This window comes from Papio anubis, chromosome 6, assembly GCF_008728515.1.
Source record: "Papio anubis isolate 15944 chromosome 6, Panubis1.0, whole genome shotgun sequence".
Taxonomy (NCBI): domain Eukaryota; kingdom Metazoa; phylum Chordata; class Mammalia; order Primates; family Cercopithecidae; genus Papio; species Papio anubis.
In genome coordinates, this window is record NC_044981.1 from 78,543,901 (window position 1) to 78,569,162 (window position 25,262).

A 25,262-nucleotide genomic window follows, 5' to 3' on the forward strand; every position below is an offset into this window, starting at 1 on the left:
AATAGGAGTGGTTAGAGAGGGCATCCTTGTCTCGTGCCAGTTTTCAAAGGGAATGCTTCCAGATTTTGTGCATTCAGTATGATATTGGCTGTGGGTTTGTCATAAATGGTTGTTATTATTTTGAGATATGTTCCATCAACACCTAGTTTGTTGAGAGTTTTTAACATGAAGGGATGTTGCATTTTATCAAAGGCCTTTTCTGCATCTATTGAAATAATCATGTGGTTTTTGTCATTGTTTCTGTTTATGTGATGGATTACATCAATTGAATTGTGTATGTTATTTCTAAATGCCCAACACCAGAAATTAATATATACATACATACATACTTCCAAGTAATATAATACTTGGAACTGTTTCATACTTTCTAGTTCATAAATAACTTGTAGTTTCTGCTACATATTACACCGCTTTATTACAAATTAACAAATGAGAAACAATTACCTTGTTTTATATTTTATTTTTAAATAGATAAATCAATCTAATTATATCTGCATCATTTTAATCTTGACATTATGATTTTTATTAATCATGTAAACTGTGTTCTATAAATTATTTCTCAGTGGTGTTTATAATATTTAAAAAAAGGGCCGGGCTGAGCATGATGGCTCATGCCTGTAATCCCAACACTTTGGGAGCCTGAGGCAGGTGAATCGCCTGAGGTCAGGAGTTCAAGATCAGCCTGGGAAACATGGTGAAACCCCATCTCTACTAAAAATACAAAATTAGCCGGGTGTGGTAGCGCATGCCTGTGATTCTAGCTACTTGGGAGGCTGAGGCAGGAGAATCACTTGAACCTGGGAGACAGAGGTTGTGGTGAGCTGAGATTGTGCCATTGCACTTCAGCTGGGGCAACAAGAGCGAAACTCTGCCAAAAAATAAAAATAAAAAGAGGCTGGGTGCAGTAGCTCACACCTGTAATCCCAGCACTTTGGGAGGCCAAGGCAGGCAGATCCCCCAAGGCCAGGAATCCAAGACCAACCTGGCCAACGTGGCAAAACTCCATCTCTATCAAAAAATAAATAAATAAATAAAATAAAATAAAATTTAAAAAAGCTGGGTGTGGTGGCAGGGGCCTATAACCCCAGCTTCTTGGGACGCTGAGGCATGAGAATCACTTGAACTCAGGAGGCAGAGACTGCAGTGCACTGAGAATGCGCCACTGAACTCCAGCCCAGGCGACAGAACCAGACCCTACCTCACAAAAAAAAAAAAAAAAAAAAAAAAAAATCAGAAAAGAAACATTAACAAATTTTGATTGAAAAATGAAGTCAGAATTTTTCTGGCAGAAAGTAAGTCTAATTCACCTGTAAGATTTGATAAAGAGGACTGTTTGGGCCAATGAGGTTACATGGCAAGTATTTTCCACTACGTCAATGAACCAAATCTGTAACTTCAAGTTTATGACAAAAGTGCAAGATACACACATTTTATATTGAAAAAGTTTATACTGTGGAAATGTATCAAAATTAACATTTTAATTTTCCCAACCCTTTATGAATATCTCAGATTAAATGACTTTAATGACTTTAAGTGAAAAAATAACAGATATTGGACCATTTAAAAAATCTTGGTAAAGACTTTTGGAGATAGTTTTCAGAAATTGAAAAAGTGATGATTATGATGATGGGGTAACAAATCTTTTTGCAATTGAAGTGACTTCTAATTCTTTGCTTTCAACAATTTTGAAAGAGAATATAATCTAGTTGTCAACTGGTACATCAATTCAAAATAAGTTTCCGTAATATATCTCTATGTGTTTTTTGGCACATGACTTGGAAAAAGTTCTAAGAATTAAATGACATTGCTAAACAAAACTCTTTGACATTTAGTAATAAGAAAGAAAAAAATAACTTTCTATCAAAAATGTCTTTTCAGAAAGAGGAATGATAATCATCTGGCATTGATGAAATTACCAGTCACTCTCAAACGTGCAATTGCACATTTGAGAGCATAGTTTTTGGAAATACTTAAATTTAACCCAATATTTGGCAGCATACTGGCAATCAAAATAATTTAACCTTTTAAACTCCCAAATATATAATATAACAACTTAATTTAAAAGGGAGAGGTACTAGGTTGGTAAATAATTATTTGAAAAAAATGTATGAAGCCTTTGGGATCTCAGCCTTCAGATTCCCTCAGGATCTTGCTAATTAACTATGTTCACAGCTGGGAAGGCAACAGGATTGGTGTTTAGAAAGTATTTTTTAAAAAAAGACTCTAATTATGGTTTTAGTTTCTGATCTTTTTTTTCCATTTGAACTAAAATAAAATAAATTACTAGTGGTTTCAAATAAATTTAAAAAGGTTTGAGGCAATAATTAATAAAGTCACAGATTCAGTAAAATCATGAAATTATTCAAACCATAGAAAAATGAGAGGAACCACAGAGATCCAGAAGACAGGCAAGATTTACTCTGTTTTCTCTGAGCTGCAGTAAGGTGCCTCATACCCGGGAGGAGGAAGAAAGTGTGACACTCTGCTAAAGCGGGGCAGATTTTTTTTTAAAGGACACAAGCCCTCCACTGAGCCTAGGAGGAACTCAACGGCTAAGAGCTATCTAAAATGTGGGTTTGTAAGACTCATTCATTAAAAATAATTAATAGAATGGGGGGTGGGGAAAAGACAGGAAAAAGATAGTCTAAAGAAAACTACTATAATTGAGCATAAAATACTATATACGCAAAGTTCAGCAGGAAAAACTGAATTAGTTCTCAATTCTAGCAAGAGGGAAAGAAGAAAAAAGGCATTTCTTCGATTTTGAGAGGAATTTATCAAATGGGTCTTTATATAAAGCACATTGAACAACATAGTAGACATTGTTTTTAACCACTGTTTCAATGAAAGATATAAAAGAATTTTCTCTATTTGGTATTATTTTTCTCATATAGACCTTGACAAAAACTAGATACAATGAAAGTTACAAATGCCTGTAAATCAGGTTGAATGAGTCAGAAATAATCTTTGCCAAAGACAGTTTGCTATATTGTTAAAGTATCAAACTAGAAGGTATATTCTCTATTCAGATATTTACATTTGTCCATTGATTGGAGAAGACAGCAGAGGGAAGATTTTCTCTTTCTTCTTCTTCTTTTTTTTTCAATTCAATGTGGCAGTTAGCAGATAGTTGAACAACAGAAATCCTTCATATAACTCTCCAACTGACTGAACTGGCTTAATACATAAATGAGAATTTCAGCAACTTGTTCATCTGTTTTCCAACCACAAGGAGTTCTTCCCACCATAGTCATTGGTGGTTTTCTCTGGGTACAAACTAAAGAAGACTGCCCTCTGGGATTGCTTGAGGTTTTTGTTTTGTTTTGGTTTGGTTTTTTAGCATGTACCTCATTTCCAAATAAAAGCAAGAAGAAAACAGTTCAATATATTCTTTGGCATTGTTCATAATAGTGACTTACTTATTATACAAGCACTCTAATTACCTCCTTCTTTTTGACACTAAAAAATGAATTTCATTGGTGTAACTTTTCACATTTTAAAATAAACTCTGTGTTCTATTTTGTTACATGAGAAATAATGAAACATAATAAAGAAACCATATTACCATCTCTAAGACTTTAACAGTCACATGTTAGGAATGTCTTATAACTGCAAGGTAAGTCACAAATTATATTTGGTAAAGAAATAATCTTTGCAAAAAGAAGTCCATAACATCAGTATCATATTTATCTTACTAGAAAAATTAGTGAGCTCATCTGCTCCTGTGAAAAAGAAAGAACTCTCCAATAATAAAATAGATTGTTTTCTGGGTGAGGACTTTCTTGAGAAACTTTACATAGTTTAAATTACTGCTTAGATTTAACACTTTCTACCTGTCTTCAGAAACACTTTTATTTCCTTTAAGGTACTAAATATGATATACTAGTCATGAGGCAGAATAACCTAATAGCTTCCTTTGCATTCTATGAATACTTGTAAACACTGTTTTTAGTAATTTTTATATCAATCTTGATTGGTTAGTGTCTTAGAAATATCTTCATTAATGATATTTATAATACATAATTTACATTTGCTTGGTTTTTTGAAATCCAGTCCTTAAAATTATAATTTTAGTTGATGAGTCAGATGACATCCATCCTTTTCCATTATTATATATTACTAAATACATGTTATAACATTACAACCAATTACGTTCCAATGATAATTTCCATAATCACGTGTCAAACTAAGTTTCAATACTTAGAAAAAGGAACTTCTGCTTTATAAGAAAGAATTTGATATTTGAGAACTTCAGGTACATTTGAATGTTAGATAAATCAGTTTTTAAGTTCTATATACCTCTTGTCAAAAGAAAGGTTTAAGAGGGAACGTTTTACTTAAAGTAACAATACTGATTTTACAGAAGAGGAAACTAAAGTTCAGATGAGACGTTTAGTAAGAAGAAATGGAGGGATTCAAACCAACCCTCTTCAGGTCCAAAGCACATACAAGGCTGGCAATGTTTGTCATGCTTTATTGCCCACTTACTCACTTAACAAAAATTGCTAATTCTACTAAGTTCAGGGGTAGAGCTGAAAGATACAGAGTTGCGACTCTCAAGAAAAAAAAAAATCAGTAGATAGAAAAGAAAGTCAGTTACTACACCGTCAATATGATTTAGATTGTGAAAATGCCCAGGGGATTTTGAGGGCATTCAACTTGCTGTAGGGACCTGAGTGGAAGAAACAGGAAAGAGATGACAGAGACGCAGGCAAAGGAGTCAGATTACAAAAATCCTTGAATATCATGCTAGAGTTTGAATTTTATCATGGGGGAAATGAGGAGCCATTCAGTTATTTTAGTCAGGAGAATGACATAATTAGATACATCTTTTTGAAAATCCACTCTCTTTTGACAGTTTTCAAGGGTAAATATGCAGTAGTAGTCCAGGAAAGAAACAAGAAGAACCTAGCTAAAAAAAGTGGCAATGAGGATTGAAAGGACAAAAGAGACTCGACAGATAATTAAGGGGTACAATTTCTAATGCTCAAAAAGGGAAAGGAAGGGGAAACAATCCTGAATATCTCTGAGGTGTTTGGTTTAGACAACTGAATGAATGATGTTGCACCCTACGACGTTAGAAAACATGGGAGCCTGGGATGTTAGGCTGGGGAGTGGGTCGGTGGAAGTAGTTGTTTTCCACACAAGGCGAGCTACTTAATAGTTGAAAATATGAGTAATAATCTTAGGAAAAGAAATCTAGGCTACAGATATTAACTTGGAAATTCTTCAGTTACATGTGACTAAGAGGATATACAGAATAAAAAAAAAATAGAACCCAGAATAAAACCTTAGCAAGTACCAACATTTTAGTGGGTGGAATGGATCACTGTAGTTAGTTGAACAGATTAAGAAGGAAATAATTTAATAAAGAAAATGTATTAGATTTAGTTCATGGAAATAAAATGTTGAACCAATGAATTCATGGGGGACATGGAGAGAAATATCTGAGATAAGGAGGATAAGGCTGCAGAGTGTTTACATTCTTGTAACTGCAGGAGTGAGATGAGCCAAAAACACAGCTGGAACGAAACACTGAGGAGCAGAAGGCCCAGCTGAAATTGAACTGTGCAGGCAGAATTATAGCACTCCACCCCCACATGAATAATATTTTAATTAAAAAATAGGTGCATGGAAATGAAATGAATAATACTTACTAGCTGCATAGAACATGATCTAACTGACTCTTCTGGGAGGGTAAGAAAGGATTGGTTCAGGATAAATTTGTGCAGTGAGCAAAGGACAAGATAGTGAGGAGATTGACTTGGGCTATAAACAAAATGAACTATATTAAGCCTGAAAGTCTGAGAATTTTTTTGTTTTTGTTTTGTTTTTTTTTTTTTTTTGAGATGGAGTCTTGCTCTGTTGTTGCCCAGGCTAGAGTGCAGTGGCAAAATCTCGGCTCACTGCAAGTTTGAGAAATTCTTATGTAGAAGAGACCTTCTTATCTCCAGCTGATGTATTTAGAGTCTGTGTACATACCCAGGTGCTGTGTATCCATATAATATCCCTATCACTTCACCTACCTATAGCCATCAATACAGGACTACAAGACTGTGGAATTATTCCCAAGTGAACTGGTTGCTGCTACTGGCAACTCTATTAGCTTACAGCTTTTCTTGATTTCCTTGCTCCATATCCTAAGAGGATCAAGTGCATTCAAAGCAATTAGGATTGGAAAGGGATCCAATACTGCAAGTCTTCTTAGTGCTCTTTCCATTCCATTCTAGCTCTCATTTCTAATATTGTATCCACATAGTAGCCAGAGTAATCTTTTAAAACTTTAGTTAGATGCTGTCGTTCCTCTACTTCAAATATTCAATGGCTTTTTAAATGGATTAAGCACTATAATGAAACTCTATTATGAGACCACACACCCTGCATGAGACTGCTGTCTACCTCAAACTTCATCTCATGCCACCTCCCCACTCCCAGATCTTTTGAACATGCTATTCCCTCAGGCTCAAAGGTTCTTCCTTTCCTTTCCCTCCCTCCCTCCCTCCCTCCTTTCCTTCCCTTCCTTCCTTTCCTTTTCTTTTCCTTCCCTCCTTCCTTCCTTCCTTCCTTCCTTTCCTTTTCTTTTCCTTCCCTCCTTCCTTCCTTCCTCTTTCTTTCTTTCTTTCTTTCTTTCTTTCTCTTTCTTTTCTTTCTTTCTTTCTTTTTCTTTCTTTCTTCTTTTCTTTCTTTCTTTCTCTCTTTCTCTGTCTCTCTTTCTTTCTTTCTTTTTTCCTGATTTTCACAAGCTGCTTCCTTACCCTTCAACTGGCAGCCTAAATATTACCTCCTCAGAGGTACATCCCTAACTACACTGTGAAAGGAAATCCCCTGTTATTGTTTCTCACTGTCCTCTGTTCATTTCCTTCATAACACAAACAGTACTCATGTATTTCTTTGTTCACTTGAATATTACCTGTAAATTCCACACATGCAGAAATTAAGTCTTTATTTACCTAATCTCAATGCTTAGTAAAGTGCCTGGCATGCAGTGGACACTCAATAAATTTCTGGTAATGGAAGGAAGGAGAAAGGAAATAATAAACATAGTCAATAATTTAAAAGACTATAAAAGATGGCAGAGTTGGGAAGAAAACAAAGCAAGAACCTTCTGGAAGAACTGAATGGTCAATAACATGATCTGACAATTTCTAAAATTAGATTTAAATGTTAAATTACTACAATTAATCCAGTCAGTATTAGGAACTTTTACAAGTGAAACCATAGTAGAGTCATATTCCTAAGAAACATCTGCTAGAATTAAGCTCCTCTGAAAAGCAATATATGAAACTCTTCACACGTAAACATCCCCATATTTGAGAAAATAATCTTAATTAACAAGCATAATATATCATTTTACCTTTTGAAATTCAGAACACATACTAATAGGGAAAGGTCCAGGAAGCTACATGATAGAGTGCAGCTTCTCTGAACAACTCACAGTCGAGTTGGAAAACATAATCAATCTAAGATAAGAAGACCCGAGACTGGTCTAGGAATATGTATTGGCTATTTTCATGTGTCACCCTAGTTAGGCATAGTACCCAGATGTTTGATCAAACATTCTAAATGCTTCCATGAAGGTAGTTTTTAGATGATACTAATATTTAAATCAGTAGATTCTGAATAAAACAGATTACCCTCCACAATGTGTATGGGCCTCATCCAATCAGCTAAAACCTTATTAGAAAAGACTGACCTCCCCTGAAGAAGAAGAAATTCTACCAGCAGACTGTATTCAGATTCAAACTGCAGATTTTAGACTTGCCAGCCTCCACAATCTCATGGAACAATTCCTTAAAATGTATACACACATACATATACACACATATACATACATACACACACACGCACACATATATATACTATTGGTTTTGTTTCTCTGGAGGACTCTTACTAATGCAGAGGATTAGGAGAAAGAAAACAAGTTCAAGTGCCAACTCTGGCATTTACTACCTGGTGATACTTTCCTTAGAATGATTGTTTTCCATTATAAAATGAGCAGATTTTAGAAATCAACAAATAGCAAATGTTACTGACTCAGTCTCTACATATCACAGCTCAACTATTGTTTCCAAATAAAAGTGGACTCAAAATGTACACAAAATAATTTTATATAACTTCTTCTTCATTTATTCACTTTAAAACTAGTAGAAGCACCCAATTAATTAAGTATAAATCGACTATTGTTCTGATAAACTCCAAAGTACTTTCCATGGTAAAAAGCACTGGAAAGAATCCTAAGGTAACACTGATTTCATCAGGCAGATGGCATTTATTTGGCACATTTACAATAAAAATGATCGTATTTAAACAGGGAAATAATATACTTGCACATTTTCAGCTTTCAAAATAAATTACCTCATTTCATAGTGAAAATGTTTTATTTAACAAGGCAGCACTATTTTTGTAAAATATGTAAAATATGATACTCCCCAAATTATTATGAATGTCATTAATTCAGCCACCAATCATACTAAGATAAGGGTTTATACTGTTAAATGAGAAACTTCTTTGCTTAGAAAAAAATAAAATTTGATAACTTTAAGGATATATTTTAAGCAGATAATATTTAATTTGGAATCCTTCTATCAACTATTTTATAAATTTTACCATAGCAAAAATAAAATATTATTACAAAATATACAATAAAACATATAGTATTGAGTTAAAATTGACAATTTGCTGCACCCATGTTGCTGCAAAGTACATGATTTCATTCTTTTTATGGCTGTGTAGTATTCCATGTGTATATGACCACATTTTCTTTATCCAGTCCACAGATGGTGGGCATCTAGGTTGATTCCATGTCTTTGCTTTTGTGAATAATGCTGCAATGAACATACAAGTGCATGTGTCTTTTCGGCCGAATGGTTTATTTTCCTTTGGGTATATACCCAATAATGGAATTGCTGGGTTGAATGGTAGTTCAGTTTTAAGTTATTTGAGAAATCTCCAAACTGCTTTCTACAGTGACTAAAATAATTTACATTCCCACCAGCAGTGTATAAGCATTTCTTTTCTTTGTAATCTCACCAACATCTGATTTTTAAAAATTTTTTAATAATAGTCATTGTGACTGGTATGAGATGGTATCTCATTGTGGTTTTGATTTGCACTTCTCACTGATGCTGAACATTTTTTCATGTCTTCTTTTGAGAAGTGTCTGTTATGTTTTTTGCCCACTTTATTAATGGATTGTTTGTTTTTTGCTTGTAAATTCAAGTTCCTTATATTAATGGATTCTGGATATTAGAGCTTTGCCAGATGCATAGCTTGTGAATATTTTTTCCCATTTGGTAGGTTGTCTGTTTATTCTTGTAATAATTTCTTTTGCTGTGCAGAATCTTTAATAAGGGTCCTTTTTTTGTTTTGGTTGCAATTGCTTTTGGGGACTTAGTCATAAATTATTTGCCAAGGCCAATGTCCAGAATGGTATTTCTTTTTTTTTTTTTTTTTTTTTTTTGAGATGGAGTCTCCCTCTTTGTCATCAGGCTGGAGTGCAGCGGCACAATCTTGGCTCACTGCAAGCTCCGTCTCCTGGGTTCAAGTGATTCTCCTGCCTCAGCCTCCCAAGTAGCTGGGACTACAGGCGCCCACCACCACACCTGGCTAATTTTGTGTATTTTTGTAGAATCAGGGTTTCACCACATTGGTCAGGATGATCTCTATCTCTTGAACTTGTGATCCACCCGCCTTGGCCTCCCAAAGTACTGGGATTACAGGCGTGAGCTACCTTGCCTGGTCCAGAATGGTATTTCTTAAGGTTTCTTCTAGGTTTTTATAGTTTTAGGTTTTACATTTAAGTCTTTAATCTATCTTGAGTTAATTGTGAAAGGAACGGGTTCTGTTTCAATATTCTACATATTGGTAGCCAGTTACTGTAGCACCATTATTGAATAGGGAGTTCTTTCTCCATTGTTTGTTATCGTTGACTTTGTCAAAAATGACATGGTTGTGGGTATGTGGCTTTACATCTCATCTAGTAATTTAAGTTCTACATTCTGAAGCTATGCCATGCAAGCATACACTTTCTTGTATATAAAAATCTTTCAAATAATTGACAGCTTAACTTTCAAGTCTTTCCTTTTAGGCTAAACATTCCTATTTCCACCAACTGTTTCTCACAAGACAAGTTTTCAATAACTGTCACTGCTATTGTCACTTTCTCGGATATCAATGACACTTCAAAACCATGGTATGCAAAACTAAATACACTATTCCAGAAGTGATTTGGGTAGGGGATGCAAAGTGATATAAGAACTATGCCTCCTTTTAAAAAATTCTTTATTTTGGGTAAAGAGGAAGGAGATTTATAATCTTCCTTAAAAATAAATACCCTTCTAAAAGATGAGGAAATAATGCTCAAATTAATAGACTTGCATAAATATCACCTGAGATAAAACTTGGCAATTTTTCTTATTTCTCCATATGCTATGTGTAAACTTAAGTCAGAACACCTGAATGTACCACACAGATTGTTGAAAAGTTATTTTTGGATCCTAAACTAAATTTCCATTCAAGTTTTCCACATGTAAAATCTCTAGATGAATATGGAGACCCGATGAACTGTTACTTTATATTTTTAATGGCATTTTACAGTAAAAGATAAGTTTCACTGCATTGCTAAAAAGATTTATATGTCTATGCACAAATTTAGACAACTCTTAGATCTTGATGTAAAGAACTGATGTTTGAAACATGTCTACATTTTTTCCATTCTCCAAATTTTTCCTCATTAAGGCAATGCTTAGGAAAGAAGATAGTTTGGTATTTTAAACTACTACTGGGCACTCGCTGAATTTCCAGTACTTAAGATATACGATACTCTACCTCACTCCTATTTAGCACAAGTCATATATACATTTTCATAAAAATAACTTTTATTCTGCTTGGAAAAAATAATTAGTTTAAATTCATAATTTAAGAAATCATCTATATCTCTATAATAAATAAAAATCAACTTTTAATAAATAATTATCTTTAACTATAAAATCAACTGAGGTAACAGTTAAGACTTGAACTAGTCCAGACATTCCATCTGACTTGTTTCACATCTTTGAAAAAAATTACACGAAGTATTTCTTTTTCTCATACCTTAAAGTAGGGTTAAGCCAGTTTCAAGGGAAATGAGATAAATGGACAAAATAATATTACAGAATAGCTATAAATCAAAATCAAAGGCTTATTACCATAGATAAGTAGTGAAAATGTTATTAATATTTAACATTAAAATGGTCACTTTTCTGGAAGCATTAAAAGCTAGCTGCCCTCTTAAACATCAACTATTTGATGTTTAAGAGAACTTCTAGAAATGCAAACAATTATAACACAGTAAAAAATAAAAGTCACATACTAAACCAGAACTATAAGCCAAAAATATTCCCTGGTTCTCAAAAGTTTCCTAGATATTTCTAAAGATTCTAAAGTAGTTTAATTTTAAAAAGGCAAATCCAATTAAGAATAGTTCTGGTTCACCTGGGCAGCTCTAGTATCCCGGACTACCTAAAGGTTTAGGACCACCTCTCACCTCTTCCCAGAAACTCCCATTCTGGTCCATGAAAAAAAGCTAGCTCCACATATCTCAGCGTATGAGGACCTAGGACAGCAAGTAACCTCTGGGTACTGAATCACCTGACAGTTTACATTATAATTGTCAAATAACAAGTAGAATAGCATTAAACTATTGAAAGTTCCTGCAACAGACTGAATGTGTACCCCAAAATTAATGTATTTTGAAATCCTGACCCCCAATATGATGGTATTAGGAGATGGGGCCTTTGGGAGGTGATTTAGGTCATATGATTAGTGCCCTTTAAAAAAGGGACCCCAGAGAGCTCTCTGCTTTCTGCAACGTGAGGAAACAACAGGAAGCTGGCAGTCTGCAACCCAGAAGAGGGTCCTTACTGGAACACAACCATGCTGACACCCTGCTTTCGGACTTCCCAGCCTCCCCAGAACTGTGAGAAATGCATTTCTGTCACTGTTAAAGTACCCAGTTTATGGTAGTGTATTATAGCAGCCCAAATTGACTAAGACAGTGCCACAGTCTTATTTCAAACATTAGAATTTTAATTTGCAGTTATTAAAACTGGCTGTGAAACCATGTTTCTTTTCCATAAAAAACTTAGGCTCATTTTACAATCACTGAGTTATTGAAGTACTTAAAACTTAATCAAGGAAAATTACCATACTATACAGTATATCATTAAAATAGATATACGAAAAAAGCCAGGTAGATTTAAAACTAGAGAAAATTTATAAAGCAAGAACAATATGAAAGTTTCATTCTATTAATCTCTCCTTTGATAGCGTACTTATAATCTGTACTATAAAATGAGAACATTTTTTGGTTAAAGGAATATTAGATTTGGGAAGGTTTCTTTCTACGTTTATTCTTTTTAAGCTTCTTTTCTTGCTGCTATTTCACAAATCAAATATCAATTAAAACTGACACCCTCATCATATGAGACAACACTATTGGCTATACATCTGCAGAAACTATATGTTTCCATATAAGTAAACATTATTTAGACTCTCATATTTGTATAATCTCCATTTCTAATCATGGTCATGATGGCATACTAGACATACTTCCTCACATGAAATTACACATTAAGTAATAATATGTAAGCTTAGTCCCCACAATTTAAATAATGAATACTCTACTTCAAGTCCTTTTGGGATTCTAAAGGAAAAAAGTATAAAAATGTATTATTAAATGTAGAAAAAATACTTTAATATTTTGTTTTGGCTGATTTTAGTATTTCCTTTTACGCATTTTTCAAAGAATCTTCTATGAAGACATATAGCAACATAATAGAACATCTTATTGATTAAATCTTTTTAACAATTACACTTGTTGATAATCTGTGACATTGCCAAACTCGGAAAAGATACCATTCGCGCAGCATATATAATATGCAAGTTAAAATGTTAGGATGTTTTAAGTACATCATCTACTAAGTTCCAGGTCCATATATTTAATTGACTATTAGACCCTTCTACCTGGAAGTCCAAAAGACATTTAAAATTTAGCATGTCTCAAAAATAAACTCAACTCTCCCCTCTCCTCCCATCCCCTCCCCTTCCCTCCTTTCCTCCCTCCCTCCCTTTCTCTCTCTTTCTTTTCACAGGATCTCATTCTACCCCACAGGCTAGAAAGAGTGCAGTGGTGTAATCACAGCTCACTGCAGCCTCAACATCCCAGGCTCAAGCAATCCTCCTACCTCAGCCTCCTGAGTAGCTGGACCATAGCACGCACCACCACACCAGTTGATTTTTGTATTTTTTGTAAAGACAGGGTTTCACTATGTTGTCCAGGCTGGTCTTGAACTCTTAAACTAAACTGATCCGTCTACCTTGGCCCCTCAAAGTACTGGGATTACAGGCATGCACCACTACATCTGGCCCCCCAAATGAACTTTCTATCTCTCTCAAATATTCCAGTATTCTGAAATTTGGTACATGATACCATAATCTATTTGATCATCAAGAAACCTGAGAGTTAAAATAATACCAGTAACAATAACCACCATTTGAGAATATCTACTTTGTGCCAATAATTAGGCTATATATACTACTTTATTAAATCTAATTCTCGCCATCCAAAAAACTCACAAAATAGGTTATCAGTCTGAGAAACTTTGCTGTAAAGAATCCTGTTTGATTTCATTTAATTCCATTTTTCTCCAATTAATTCGAGCACTGAATACTTTTTTCATCATAATTTTTTGGTGAACCAAAAGTACTGATCTAATCGAACTCTGGAAAATGCTTTTTTAAAGAAGACTATCCCCAGCAAACTGTTGTTTTAGCCCATTCTGTTTGCCAAAATCAAATCAGTCGCGCCCTGTATATGGATGAGTGAATGAAGCCAGGTATGGTGGTAATCCCAGCACTTTGGGAGGCCAAGACGGGTGGATCTCTTGAGCCCAGAAGTTCGAGACCAGCCTGGGCAACATGGTGAAACTCTGTCTCTGCTAAAAAAATACAAAAAAATAGCTGGGCATGGTGGCGCATGCCTGTAATCCTAGCTAGTTGGGAGGCTGAGGCAGGAGAATCACTTGAATCCAGGAAAAAGAGGTTGCAGTGAGCTGAGACTATGCCACTACACTTCAGCCTGGGTGACAGGGTAAGACTCCTTCTCAAAAGTAAAACAATAATAATAATATTTCATGTCCTCACAGTCAGATTCCTTAGAGTGTGTCCAATTTCTTTAATATCTATTAGTTATGAGAATTTGCCTGTCAGAATAATATGCTTAAACAGTAGGAGAAATAAAGAATATATGAATACTTTACATTTTTTTTCTGTGTGAGTGAATGAATAAAGTAATTCTAAGTTACAATTTCTCTGAGATAGCAAACAACATATATTAATTGAATACCAACCAGGCATTAAATCTAAATAGCATGAGAAATACAAGAATAATTTATAAAATATGATCCCTTTTCTCTAGAATCTTACAATCCAGTTGAGACAAAATGAATGGTAAAATACCAAAAAAAGAGATCAAGCATATTTTGATAGAACATTAGAAATATCAAAAGTAGAAACATGAATAATCGCCAAATACATGGTATAATAATAGTAGCTAATCAGAACTCAAAAGAGAGGGAGATAAATCTTAGAAAATGCCGTGTAACCAGTTACAATGGCAATCATTAAAAAGTCAGGAAACAACAGGTGCTGGAGAGGATGTGGAGAAATAGGAACACTTTTACACTGTTGGTGGGATTGTAAACTAGTTCAACCATTATGGAAAACAGTATGGCGATTCCTCAAGGATCTAGAACTAGATGTACCATATGACCCAGCTATCCCATTACTGGGTATATACCCAAAGGATTATAAATCATGCTGCTATAAAGACACATGCACACGTATGTTTATTGCAACACTATTCACAATAGCAAAGACTTGGAATCAACCCAAATGTCCATCAGTGACAGACTGGATTAAGAAAATGTGGCACATATACACCATGGAATACTATGCAGCCATAAAAAAGGATGAGTTTGTGTCCTTTGTAGGGACATGGATGCAGCTGGAAACCATCATTCTTAGCAAACTATCACAAGAACAGAAAACCAAACACCGCATGTTCTCACTAATAGGTGGGAACTGAACAATGAGATCACTTGGACTCAGGAAGGGGAACATCACACACCGGGGCCTATCATGGGGAGGGGGGAGGGGGGAGGGATTGCATTGGGAGTTATACCTGATGTAAATGACGAGTTGAGGGGTGCTGACGAGTTGAGGGGTGCTGACGAGTTGATGGGTGCAGCACACCAACATGGCACAAGTATACATATGTAACAAACCTGCACGTTACACACATGTACCCTAGAACTTAAAGTATAATAATAATAAATAAATAAATTTTTAAAATAAATAAATAAATAAATAAAATAAAAAATTGGAAAAAAAAAGAAAATGCAGTGTAAAAATACAGTAGGTAGAAATATTTCCAAAGAAATTACATGAATCTGCTTTAGCTATCCATTACATATAGCTGCATTATCAATTTGCACAAAACTTTTCTTTAAAAAAAAAAGTTTCACAACATACAGGTAACTTAAGTAACATAGGAAGCTCAGCAGTCTGCAAAAATAAAAAAAAAAAATTGTCTCTAGCTTCCAAAAATCACACGTCTATATACAAACTAACCACAATTAGGCACACTGACATAAGCAGACTGCACTACCAAATACTGGAAATTCTGCAAGAATTAAAATGATTTGGGCACATGGGAACAAGACAATCCAAGCAAGCCCAAAAATGTTCTTAAAAATGATTATCTATGACATCTGAAAAACCCACACAAAGTATGTATGCCAAAAAGAAAATAAATTCCCCACAAAACCAATAAATGAATATCCCAGCAGTCATTTAGAAAAAAAATAGAAATAGTATTAGTCATACAAGAATTTATTTTGGGATACCTACACAGATTTTAATGCCATATTCAAAATTAAAAAAAAATCTATCCACAGAAAAGTATCACAGCATTAAGACATATAGGGACAGAAAACAGGTCTATGACTGCCAGGGTCTACTGGTAGAGGAAGAGTTGATCACAATGGAGTGTGGGAGAGTTTGGGGGGTGACAGAACTATTTTATATTTTATGATTGTGATAGTGGATCAACACTGTATGTTTGTCAAAATTCATTAAGCTATATATTAAAAAGCATGAATTCTATCCTTGAATCTTAAGCATGAGAGTGAAAATGATATTCCCTCTGAAGAGAAAAGCCTCAGGGTAGGAGGAGGTTGGGAGGAAGACTTTTCCATGATAAACTCATTGACTTACTGCCAAAATGTCATTCCACAAGTGATTCATAAAAAAAAAAAAAATGATGTTACCATTGTAATAATGGAATAAGTAGATGCTGCAGTGTTCTCTATACAAACTTTTTTAATAATAATATGGTTATAATAAAATTACATTTGAACACAAAAAAAAAAAGTGTGATCAAAAGATATATCTGTTTTTAACTATGTTAAACTCAGTGCTTGAAGTACTATTAACCTTTAATTTTCACTATGTTCCTAAGTGCTACCACCAAAACCATACACAGTAAGTATTAATAGAATTAGGCGTATAATTCTCCTCTTTACTTTCTGAATGTCTTAAAATACCTGCTGTTGTAGTAGATAAGGTTTACTAGACATTTTTCCATTTTGGCTTAAAAATAAAATTCATCTATATGCTAATGGAAGATCCATCATTCACAGCATTCACACATCCACAATTCCCTTTCTAATTAAATACAACACTTAAATTTATGCCACATAACACAATTTCAAATAGGATTTTTTTTATAATTATAGGAGAAGCCATAATTATTTTACTGGAAAACTTCAAAATCACCAAACATTCAATAACATATACACACTAAATTGCAATATGACAGAAAACTGTATGAAGCGGTCATACAGAAATGGACTTAGAAACTTTGCTTTCTCTGGTAATAAAGCATTCGTTACTTAAATTTCAAACATTACAGAAAAGTTGAAAGAATAATACAATAAATACTTCCACCTAGATTCGACATTTATACGCATTTTGCCACAAATGCTTTCCTACCTCTACCCTCTTCCCCATTTCTTCCTCTCCCCTTCCCCAGCCACCCATCTCTCTAAATACATACATAAAAAAATATATACTTATATAAGTTTATATATGTAAACATATTTATTTCTAAGAACGCCCCCATAATCAAATACATTAGTATTTCTACAGAAAAACAAATGATAGTAAGTGAGATAGACTATTATAGTCTTATAAATCCAGTTTACTGCTAGACTTAGACTTAAAAGACTATATATAGTCTTTGGTACTGCTGCCAATGATTTCAGATAAGATGCGGTTTTGTCCCAAATGAGATTTTTTTACTGTCTTGAATTTCAGAGTTTTGGAATTTAAAAGTATGGATAAGATGTGGCAGACTGTAGTATTACTCCCAATTTACAAATGAGGAAACTGAAGCACAGAAAAGTTAAATACCTTATACCAGACCACAGCAGGAGGCAAAACCAGTAAGTGAAAATAGGCTACCTACTCCAGAGCCCATACTTTCAATCACTACTCTAGGAAGCTTTCAGTCCAGTAGAAAGTCCTTGTGACTGTCTACATTTTTATCCAGAATTTGGATTTTAAAACTTACCCCTAATTCCATTATTACCCTCCTAATCTGAGCCACTCTCATCTCTCACTGGGTTTACTGTAATAGTCTCCTAACAAGGGTCCCTGATTCTTCTTTTGCTTTAGTCTGTTCTCAACACAGCAACCAGAATGTTCTTTTTAAAAATATTAGATCATATCATGTAATTGTGTAAGACCATTTATGGCTTTTCATTTAGCTAACAGTAAAAGCCAATGTTCTTCCAAAGAGCCTACAGGAAGCCCTAAGACCTATACCCGCTCATTGACCTACCTCTGTGAACTCATCTCCTATTCTCCGTCTCTCTCACTCCACTTCAGACACAGCGGTCTCCATGCTGCTCCTGGTCTCCAGGCATGTTCCCACTGAGGGCCTTGGCATTGGCTGTTCCTTCCATCTGGCATGTTTCCACTCCTATCTTTGTGACTTCCTCCCTAACTCCTCCAATATCATCTTCCAATGAGACCTACACTGTCCACTCTATGTAAAATTACAACTGCCTCCTGCAAAGCAACTGACACTCCTGATCCCCCTTTTCCTGTTCTCTTTCTCCATAACACTTATCACCTTCAAACATTCTAGACAATTTATTTATTTTATATGTTTGTCTCTTCTTCTTTTGGAATATATGCACACCAAAGTATCCTAAGCCCGAGAAAACCATCTAATATAGTAAAAGCTCTCAAAAATACTTGCTGCGGCTCTCTGCTCCTCCCATTCGACAGACAGCTGCATCTTCTCGTGCACTGCCAGCTGCATCCCTGAGACACCATGGTGAAGGTGAAGACTGCAGTCAACGGATTTGGTCATATTGAGTGCCTGGTCACCAGGGCTGTTTTAAACTCTGGTAAAGTCGATATTGTCGCCATCAATGATTCCTTCATTGACCTCAACAACACCATCTACATGTTCCAGTATAATTCCACCTATGGCAAATTCCATGGCACTGTCAAGGCTGAGAACGGGAAGCTTGTCATCAGTGGAAATCCCATCACTATCTTCCAGGAGCAAGATCCCTCCAAAATCAAATGGGGTGATGCTGGCACTGAGTATGTCATGGAGTCCACTGGCGTCTTCACTGCCATGGAGAACGCTGGGGCTCACTTGCAGGGAGGAGCCAAAACGGTCATCATCTCTGCACCCTCTGCTGATGCCCCCATGTTCGCGATGGGTGTGAACCATGAGAAATATGACAACAGCTCAAGATCGTCAGCAATGCCTCCTGCACCACCAACTGCTTATCGCCCCTGGCCAAGGGCATCCATGACAACTTTGGTATCGTGGAAGGACTCATGACCACAGTCCACACCATCGCTGTCACCCAGAAGACTGTGGATGACTCCTATGGGAAACTGTGGCGTGACGGCCACAGGGCCCTCCAGAACATCATCCCTACCTCTACTGGTGCTGCCAAGGCTGTGGGCAAGGTCATCCCTGAGCTAAATGGGAAGCTCACTGGCATGGCCTTCCGTGTCCCCACCGCCAACACGTCATTGGTGGACCTGACCTGCCATCCGGAAAAACCTGCCAAATACGATGACGTCAAGAAGGTGGTGAAGCAGGCATCAGAGGGTCCCCTCAAAGGCATCCTGGGCTACACTGAGCACCAGGTTGTCTCCTCTGACTTCAAAAGTGACATCCACTCTTCCACCTTCGATGTGGGGGTTGGCATTGCCCTCAACGACCACTTTGTCAAGCTCATTTCCTAGTATAACAATGAATTTGGCTGCAGCAACAGGGTGGTGGACCTCTGCCCACATGGCTTCCAAGGAGTAAGACCCCCAGACCACCAGCCCCAGTGACAGCATGACAGGAAGAGAGCCGCCCTCACTGCTGGGGAGTCCCTGCCATACTCAGTCCCCCACCACACTGAGAATCTCCCCTCCTCACAGTTTCCATGCAGACCCCCTAAAAGGGAGGAGCCGAGGGAGCCCCACCTTGTCATGTACCATCAATAAAATCCCCTGTGCTTAGCCAAACAAACAAACAAACAAACAAACAAAAATTTGTTGCTATTGAGATTTCTATCGACTTCAACCCAAATACTTCATTTGATTCAAGCTCTTCTACATTTCTTATGATTGTTAGTACTTACTATCTCACAGAAACAGAATTTCAATAAACATCCTTGAATTTAAAACAGCTTTTTATTATGCTCATATTAAGATTCTTTATATAGAAATATATTTTTGGACATGCCTAGATGTTTATGATACATTACTCAGAGAAGACAGTAAGGCAAGAAATAGTTTATATAGTATGATCCCTTCATCTATAAGGAAAATACTGTAGGTTTCTTGCCTATAGCAAGGCAAGAAATAGTTTATATAGTCTGATTCCTTCATCTATAAGGAAAATAGTATGTATTGTGTCTGTCAGGGTTTTTTGGTATGATGACACTAGGCATTTTTAAGTTTCTTCTTTCTGAATATTTGTTTCATTATTTTCTCAATATGAATATCTAATCATTTGTATATTTAAAATAATATGCTTATATACACAGAAAACAATTACTTTGCAATACAATTAACAGTAAATTCTAACTCCTGTTCTTCCATGAAAAAAATTTAGTCACTGTTAATGTAACTATTATATAAATATAACATGGATATGTGCTATTAATGTAGTTTTGTATGCAGATCGATGGAAGAAATAAGAACTATTGTATATTTCAAAACAGCTAGAAGAAGATAATCTGAATTTTTCCAGCATAAGGAAAAGATAAATATTTAAGGTGATAGATATCCCAATTACACTGATTTGATCTTTACAAATTATATGAATGTATTAAATTATCACATATATTCCCAAAATATGTATACCTAATATGTATCAATAGAAAAAATTTAATGTCATTTAGATCATCTATAGATACTTGTCTAATTTTTCTCTTTATACAAAGGGATGATGTGTTCAACTCTTTTCTTTATACAAAGGGTAATGTAGCACAGTATGATAAATATTACCACTATATCAATACAGCTACATGACATTCACATTCAATTTTGCTTTCAGATAATACCCCTGAAATATTCCTTTTAAGGACAGTACTTTCAATAGCTTTTGTGTTTGTGGTATATACTTTAAACATTTGTTTTTTATCTTTAAATTCAGAGCCAAAAGTAGCAAAAACATATTCAACTTGAACTTTTGTCATTGCTGTTGTTAAAAGTATTAATATTTATTTATTTCAAATGTTTCTTGTTTCAAAAAGTATTGAAACTAATATAATGAATAAGTAGTGCTAGAAAAATTGTGTTCTATATTTTAGGCATCTCAAAGGTGACTACTATTTCATTTAAGGGAAAGAACAAAAGAGCTCCTTTAAGATTATTTAATTTTGACTCAATTTAGAAAGTAATATTCTCCTCATTTCAGAAAAATTTGGAATCTTTGTTTTAACCTGTAAAAAAATATATAATAGGGGTAATTAGCATATCAAAGGCAAGCTTAATTATGATCAATATTACTTTTTTTTTTTTTGAGACGGAATCTCACTCTGTCACCCAGGAGTGCAGTAGTAATCTCAGCTCACTGAAGCTTCTGCCTCCTGGATTGAAGCAATTCTCCTACCTCAGACTCCATAGTATCTGGAATTACAGGTGACCACCAGCACGCTCAGCAATTTTTGTATTTTTAGTAGAGATGGGGTTTCACCATGTTGGCCAGGCTGGTCTCGAACTCCTGACCTCAGGTGATCTGCCTGCCTTGGCCTCCCAAAGTTCTGGAATTACAGGTGTGAGTCACCATGCCCAGCCAATCACTTTCTTTCAAAACAAAAAAGAAATTCATTTACTATCTGTAAAAGGGAACCCAAATTGATTTGGAAATACTTTCTGTTATCTTAATTTTTTTTTTTTTTTTTTTTTTTTGAGATAGTCTTGCTCTGTTGCCAGCCTAGAGTGCAGTGGTGCGATCTCGGCTCACTGCCACCCCACTTCCCAGGTTCAAGCGATTCTCCTCCCTCAGCCTCCCGAGTAGCTGGGACTACAGGCAAATGCCACCATGCCCAGCTAATTTTGTATTTTTAGTAGAGATGGAGTTTCACCATGTTGGCCAGGATGGTCTTGACCTCTTGACCTCATGATCCGCCCGCCTCAGCCTCCCAAAGTGCTGGGATTACAGGTATGAGTCACTATGCCTGGCCAAATCTTAAATCTAGAGAGAAAATTTGGTACTAGAAGTCCTAGCCAGAGCAATTAGGCAAGCAAAGAAAAGAAAAAAAAAAAAAAAAAAAAGGCATCCATATTAGAAAGGAAGAAGTTAAATGGTTTCTGTTTGCAGACAATATAGAAAACCCTAAAAACTCCAACAAAAAACTGTAACAACTAATAAATTCAGGAAAGTTCCATGATACAAAATCAACATATAAAAGTCAGCAATGTTTCTAATACACTAACTATAAACTATCCAAAAATATCAAAAAAGCAATCCCATTAATAATAGCTACCAGGGCTGGGTGTAGTGGCTCATGCCTGTACTCCTGGCACTTTGGGAGGCTGAGGCGGGTGGATCACTTGAGGCCAACCGTTTGAGACCAGCCTGGCCAACGTGGTGAAACCCCATCTTTATTAAAAATACAAAAATTAGTTGGATGTGGTGGTGTGCACCTGTAATCCCAGCTGCTCAGGAGGCTGAGCCATGAGAATCACCTGAACCCAGGAGGCAAAGGTTGCAGTGAGCCAAGATCATGTCACTACACTCCAGACAGAGTAAGATTGTCTCAAGACAATAATAATAATAATGATAGCCACCAAAAAACCAAAATACTTAGGAATAAATTTAACCACAGAGGTGAAATATCTGTATGCGGAAAACTACAAAACATGATGAAAAAAATTTAAGAAGACACAAATAAATGGAAAGATATTCCGTTTCATGGATTGGCAGAATTAGTATTGTTAAAATGACCACACTACCCAAAGAGATCTACAGATTCAGTACAATCCCTATCAGAGTTCCAATGACATTTTCTCACAGAAATATAAAAAAAAAAATCAAAAAATTCATATGAACCACAAAAACCGCAAATATCCAAAGCAATCTTAGGCAAAAAGAACAAACCTAGAGGTATCATACTACCTGATTTCAAAATATACTGTAAGTTATGGTAATCACAACGGCATGGTACCAGTATAAAAACAAACACACAGACCAATGAAAGAGAATAGAGAGCCCAGAATGAAGCAGAATAGAGAGCCCAGAAATAAATCCATGAATTTACAGTCAACTGATTTTTTACAAAAGTGAAATGGAGAAAGAATAGTCTCTTCATTAAATGGTGATGGGAAAACTGGTCTTCCAAATACCAGAAGAACGAAATTAGACCCTTACTTCACACCATATTTTTTTTTAAAAAAAGTCAACTCGATAGGTAAGAAAAATTAACACTTGAAACTATAAAACTATTACAAGAAAATTTAGGGGAAAAGCCTCATGATATTGGTCTGGGCGGTGATGTTTTTAGATACGACCCCAGTGGCATAGGCAAAAGCAAAAATAGACAAATGGAATTGTAATAAACTAAAAAGCTCAGCACTACAATCAACAGAGTGAAGAGACAACCTATGGAATAGGAGAGAATATTTGTGGCCATACATCTCATAAGGTATTAATTCAAAATATATAAGGAACTCAAATAACTCAGTAACAAGAACACAAATAACCTGTTTTTAAAATGAGCAAAATACCAGAATAGACAGTTCTCAAAAGAGGATATATAAATGACCTACAGGTACATGAAAAGTTGCTCAACATCACTAATCATCAGAGAAATTGAAATTAAAAGCACAGTGAGATATCACCTCACACTTGTTAGAACGGCTATTATCAAAAAGATGAACAATAAGTATTGGCGAGGAACCTGAGGAAAGGAAACTCTTATTCACTGTTCAGTGGGAATGTACACTAGTAAATCTATTATTGAAAACAGTATGGAAGCTCTTCAAAAAATTAAGAATAGAACTACCATATGATCTAGTAATAACACTACTGGGTACGTATCCAAAGGAAATGAAATCAGTATGTCTAGGAGATATCTGTACTCCCATGTTCACCGTAGCATTATTCACAATGGCCAAGATATGGGATCAAGGTAAGAGTCCATCAACAGATGAATGAATAAAGAAAATGTGGTACGTATACACACTAGGATACCACTCAGCCTTAAAGAAGAAATTCTGTCATTGCAACAATACGGCGAACCTTTAGGATATTCTCTTAAGTGAAATAAGCCAGATACAGAAAGACAAATACCACATGATCTTATATGTGGAACCTAAAAATAGTCAAACTCATAGCAGCAGAGAGAAGAATGGGTTACCAGAGGATAGGAGAAAGGTGCGGGGAGAGGGTTGCAGGATTAGGGAAATGCTGGTGAAAAGGATACGAAATTTCAGTTAAAGAGGAGGAATGAGTTCAAGACATCTATTGTACCACATGGTAACTATTGCTAAGGATAATTTACTACATATGTGAAAACTGCTAAGATTTTAGCATACTCACCACAAATGAATGGTATGAATGTGAAATAATACATATGCTAATGAGTTTGATTTTACCATTTCACAATGTATGCACATTTCAAAACATCCTCTGTACATCATAAATATATGCAATTTTATTGTCAAATTTAAAATAATAATAACGAATTTTAAATTACTGCAAAAAAACTTACAAAAATAAATAAAGACACAAGTTGCATTTAAAATAAAAGTTGACATACCTTGGCTTCCGAAACACCAAACTATATTGTTGGCAAGCCAGACCCACAGTGGGAGTATAAACAATAGGCATGAATTTCTCAACGTCAGACGTTAGCACTTTATAAAAGAGTTTTTCATTTCTATCTTGGAGATCCATTAAGAGAAGATACCTGTAAAAATTGGACATAATTAGATCTACATCCCATAAAGTCATGAAATAGCTACTTAGAAATCTAACTAAATATTTTCAACCAAGTGTAAAGTACATTTAGGTTACATAGAAAACATCTGATTAAAAAAGGCTTAAGAAATATTATTTTCTTTTTCTTTAAGACAGAGTCTCGGCCAGGCTCAGTGGCTCATGCCTGTAATCCCAGCACCCTGGGAGGTCGAGGTGGGTGGATAACGAAGTCAGGAGTTCAAGACCAGCCTGGTCAACATGGTGAAGCCTCGTCTGTCTCTACTAAAAATACAAAAATGACTGGGCATGGTGGCTCATGCCCGTAATCCCAGCACTTTGGGAGGCAGAGGCGGGTCGATAACGAGGTCAGGAGTTCAAGACCAGCCTAGCGAACATGGGTATCTCCTGAGTAGCTAGGATTACAAGCGCACCACCACACACGGCTGATTTTTTTTTTTTTTTTTTTTTTTTTGAGACAGAGTCTCGCTCCGTCGCCTGGGCTGGAGTGCAGTGGCACGATCTCGGCTCACTGCAACCTCTGTCTCCCTGGTTCAAGCATTTTCTCCTGCCTCAGCCTCCCAAGTAGCTGGGACTACAGGCACACACCACCAAGTCCGGCTAATTTTTTTTGTATTTTTAGTAGACACAGAGTTTCAACATGTTGGCCAGGCTGGTCTTGAACTCCTGACCTCAAGTGCTCTGCCTGCCT

General features: G+C 35.7%; 1 protein-coding gene and 1 pseudogene across 1 annotated transcript in view; one reads left to right on the plus strand and one right to left on the minus strand.

Moving 5' to 3' along the window:
- Nucleotides 1–25,262, minus strand: part of ME1 (malic enzyme 1) — a 233,232-nt gene that overhangs the window by 163,390 nt on the left and 44,580 nt on the right. The window contains exon 3 of the mRNA XM_017958059.2: nucleotides 24,393–24,542. Coding sequence (XP_017813548.1) covers nucleotides 24,393–24,542 — 150 coding nt within the window. The remainder of the gene's footprint in view (nucleotides 1–24,392; nucleotides 24,543–25,262) is intronic.
- Nucleotides 18,440–19,444, plus strand: LOC101008244 (annotated as a pseudogene).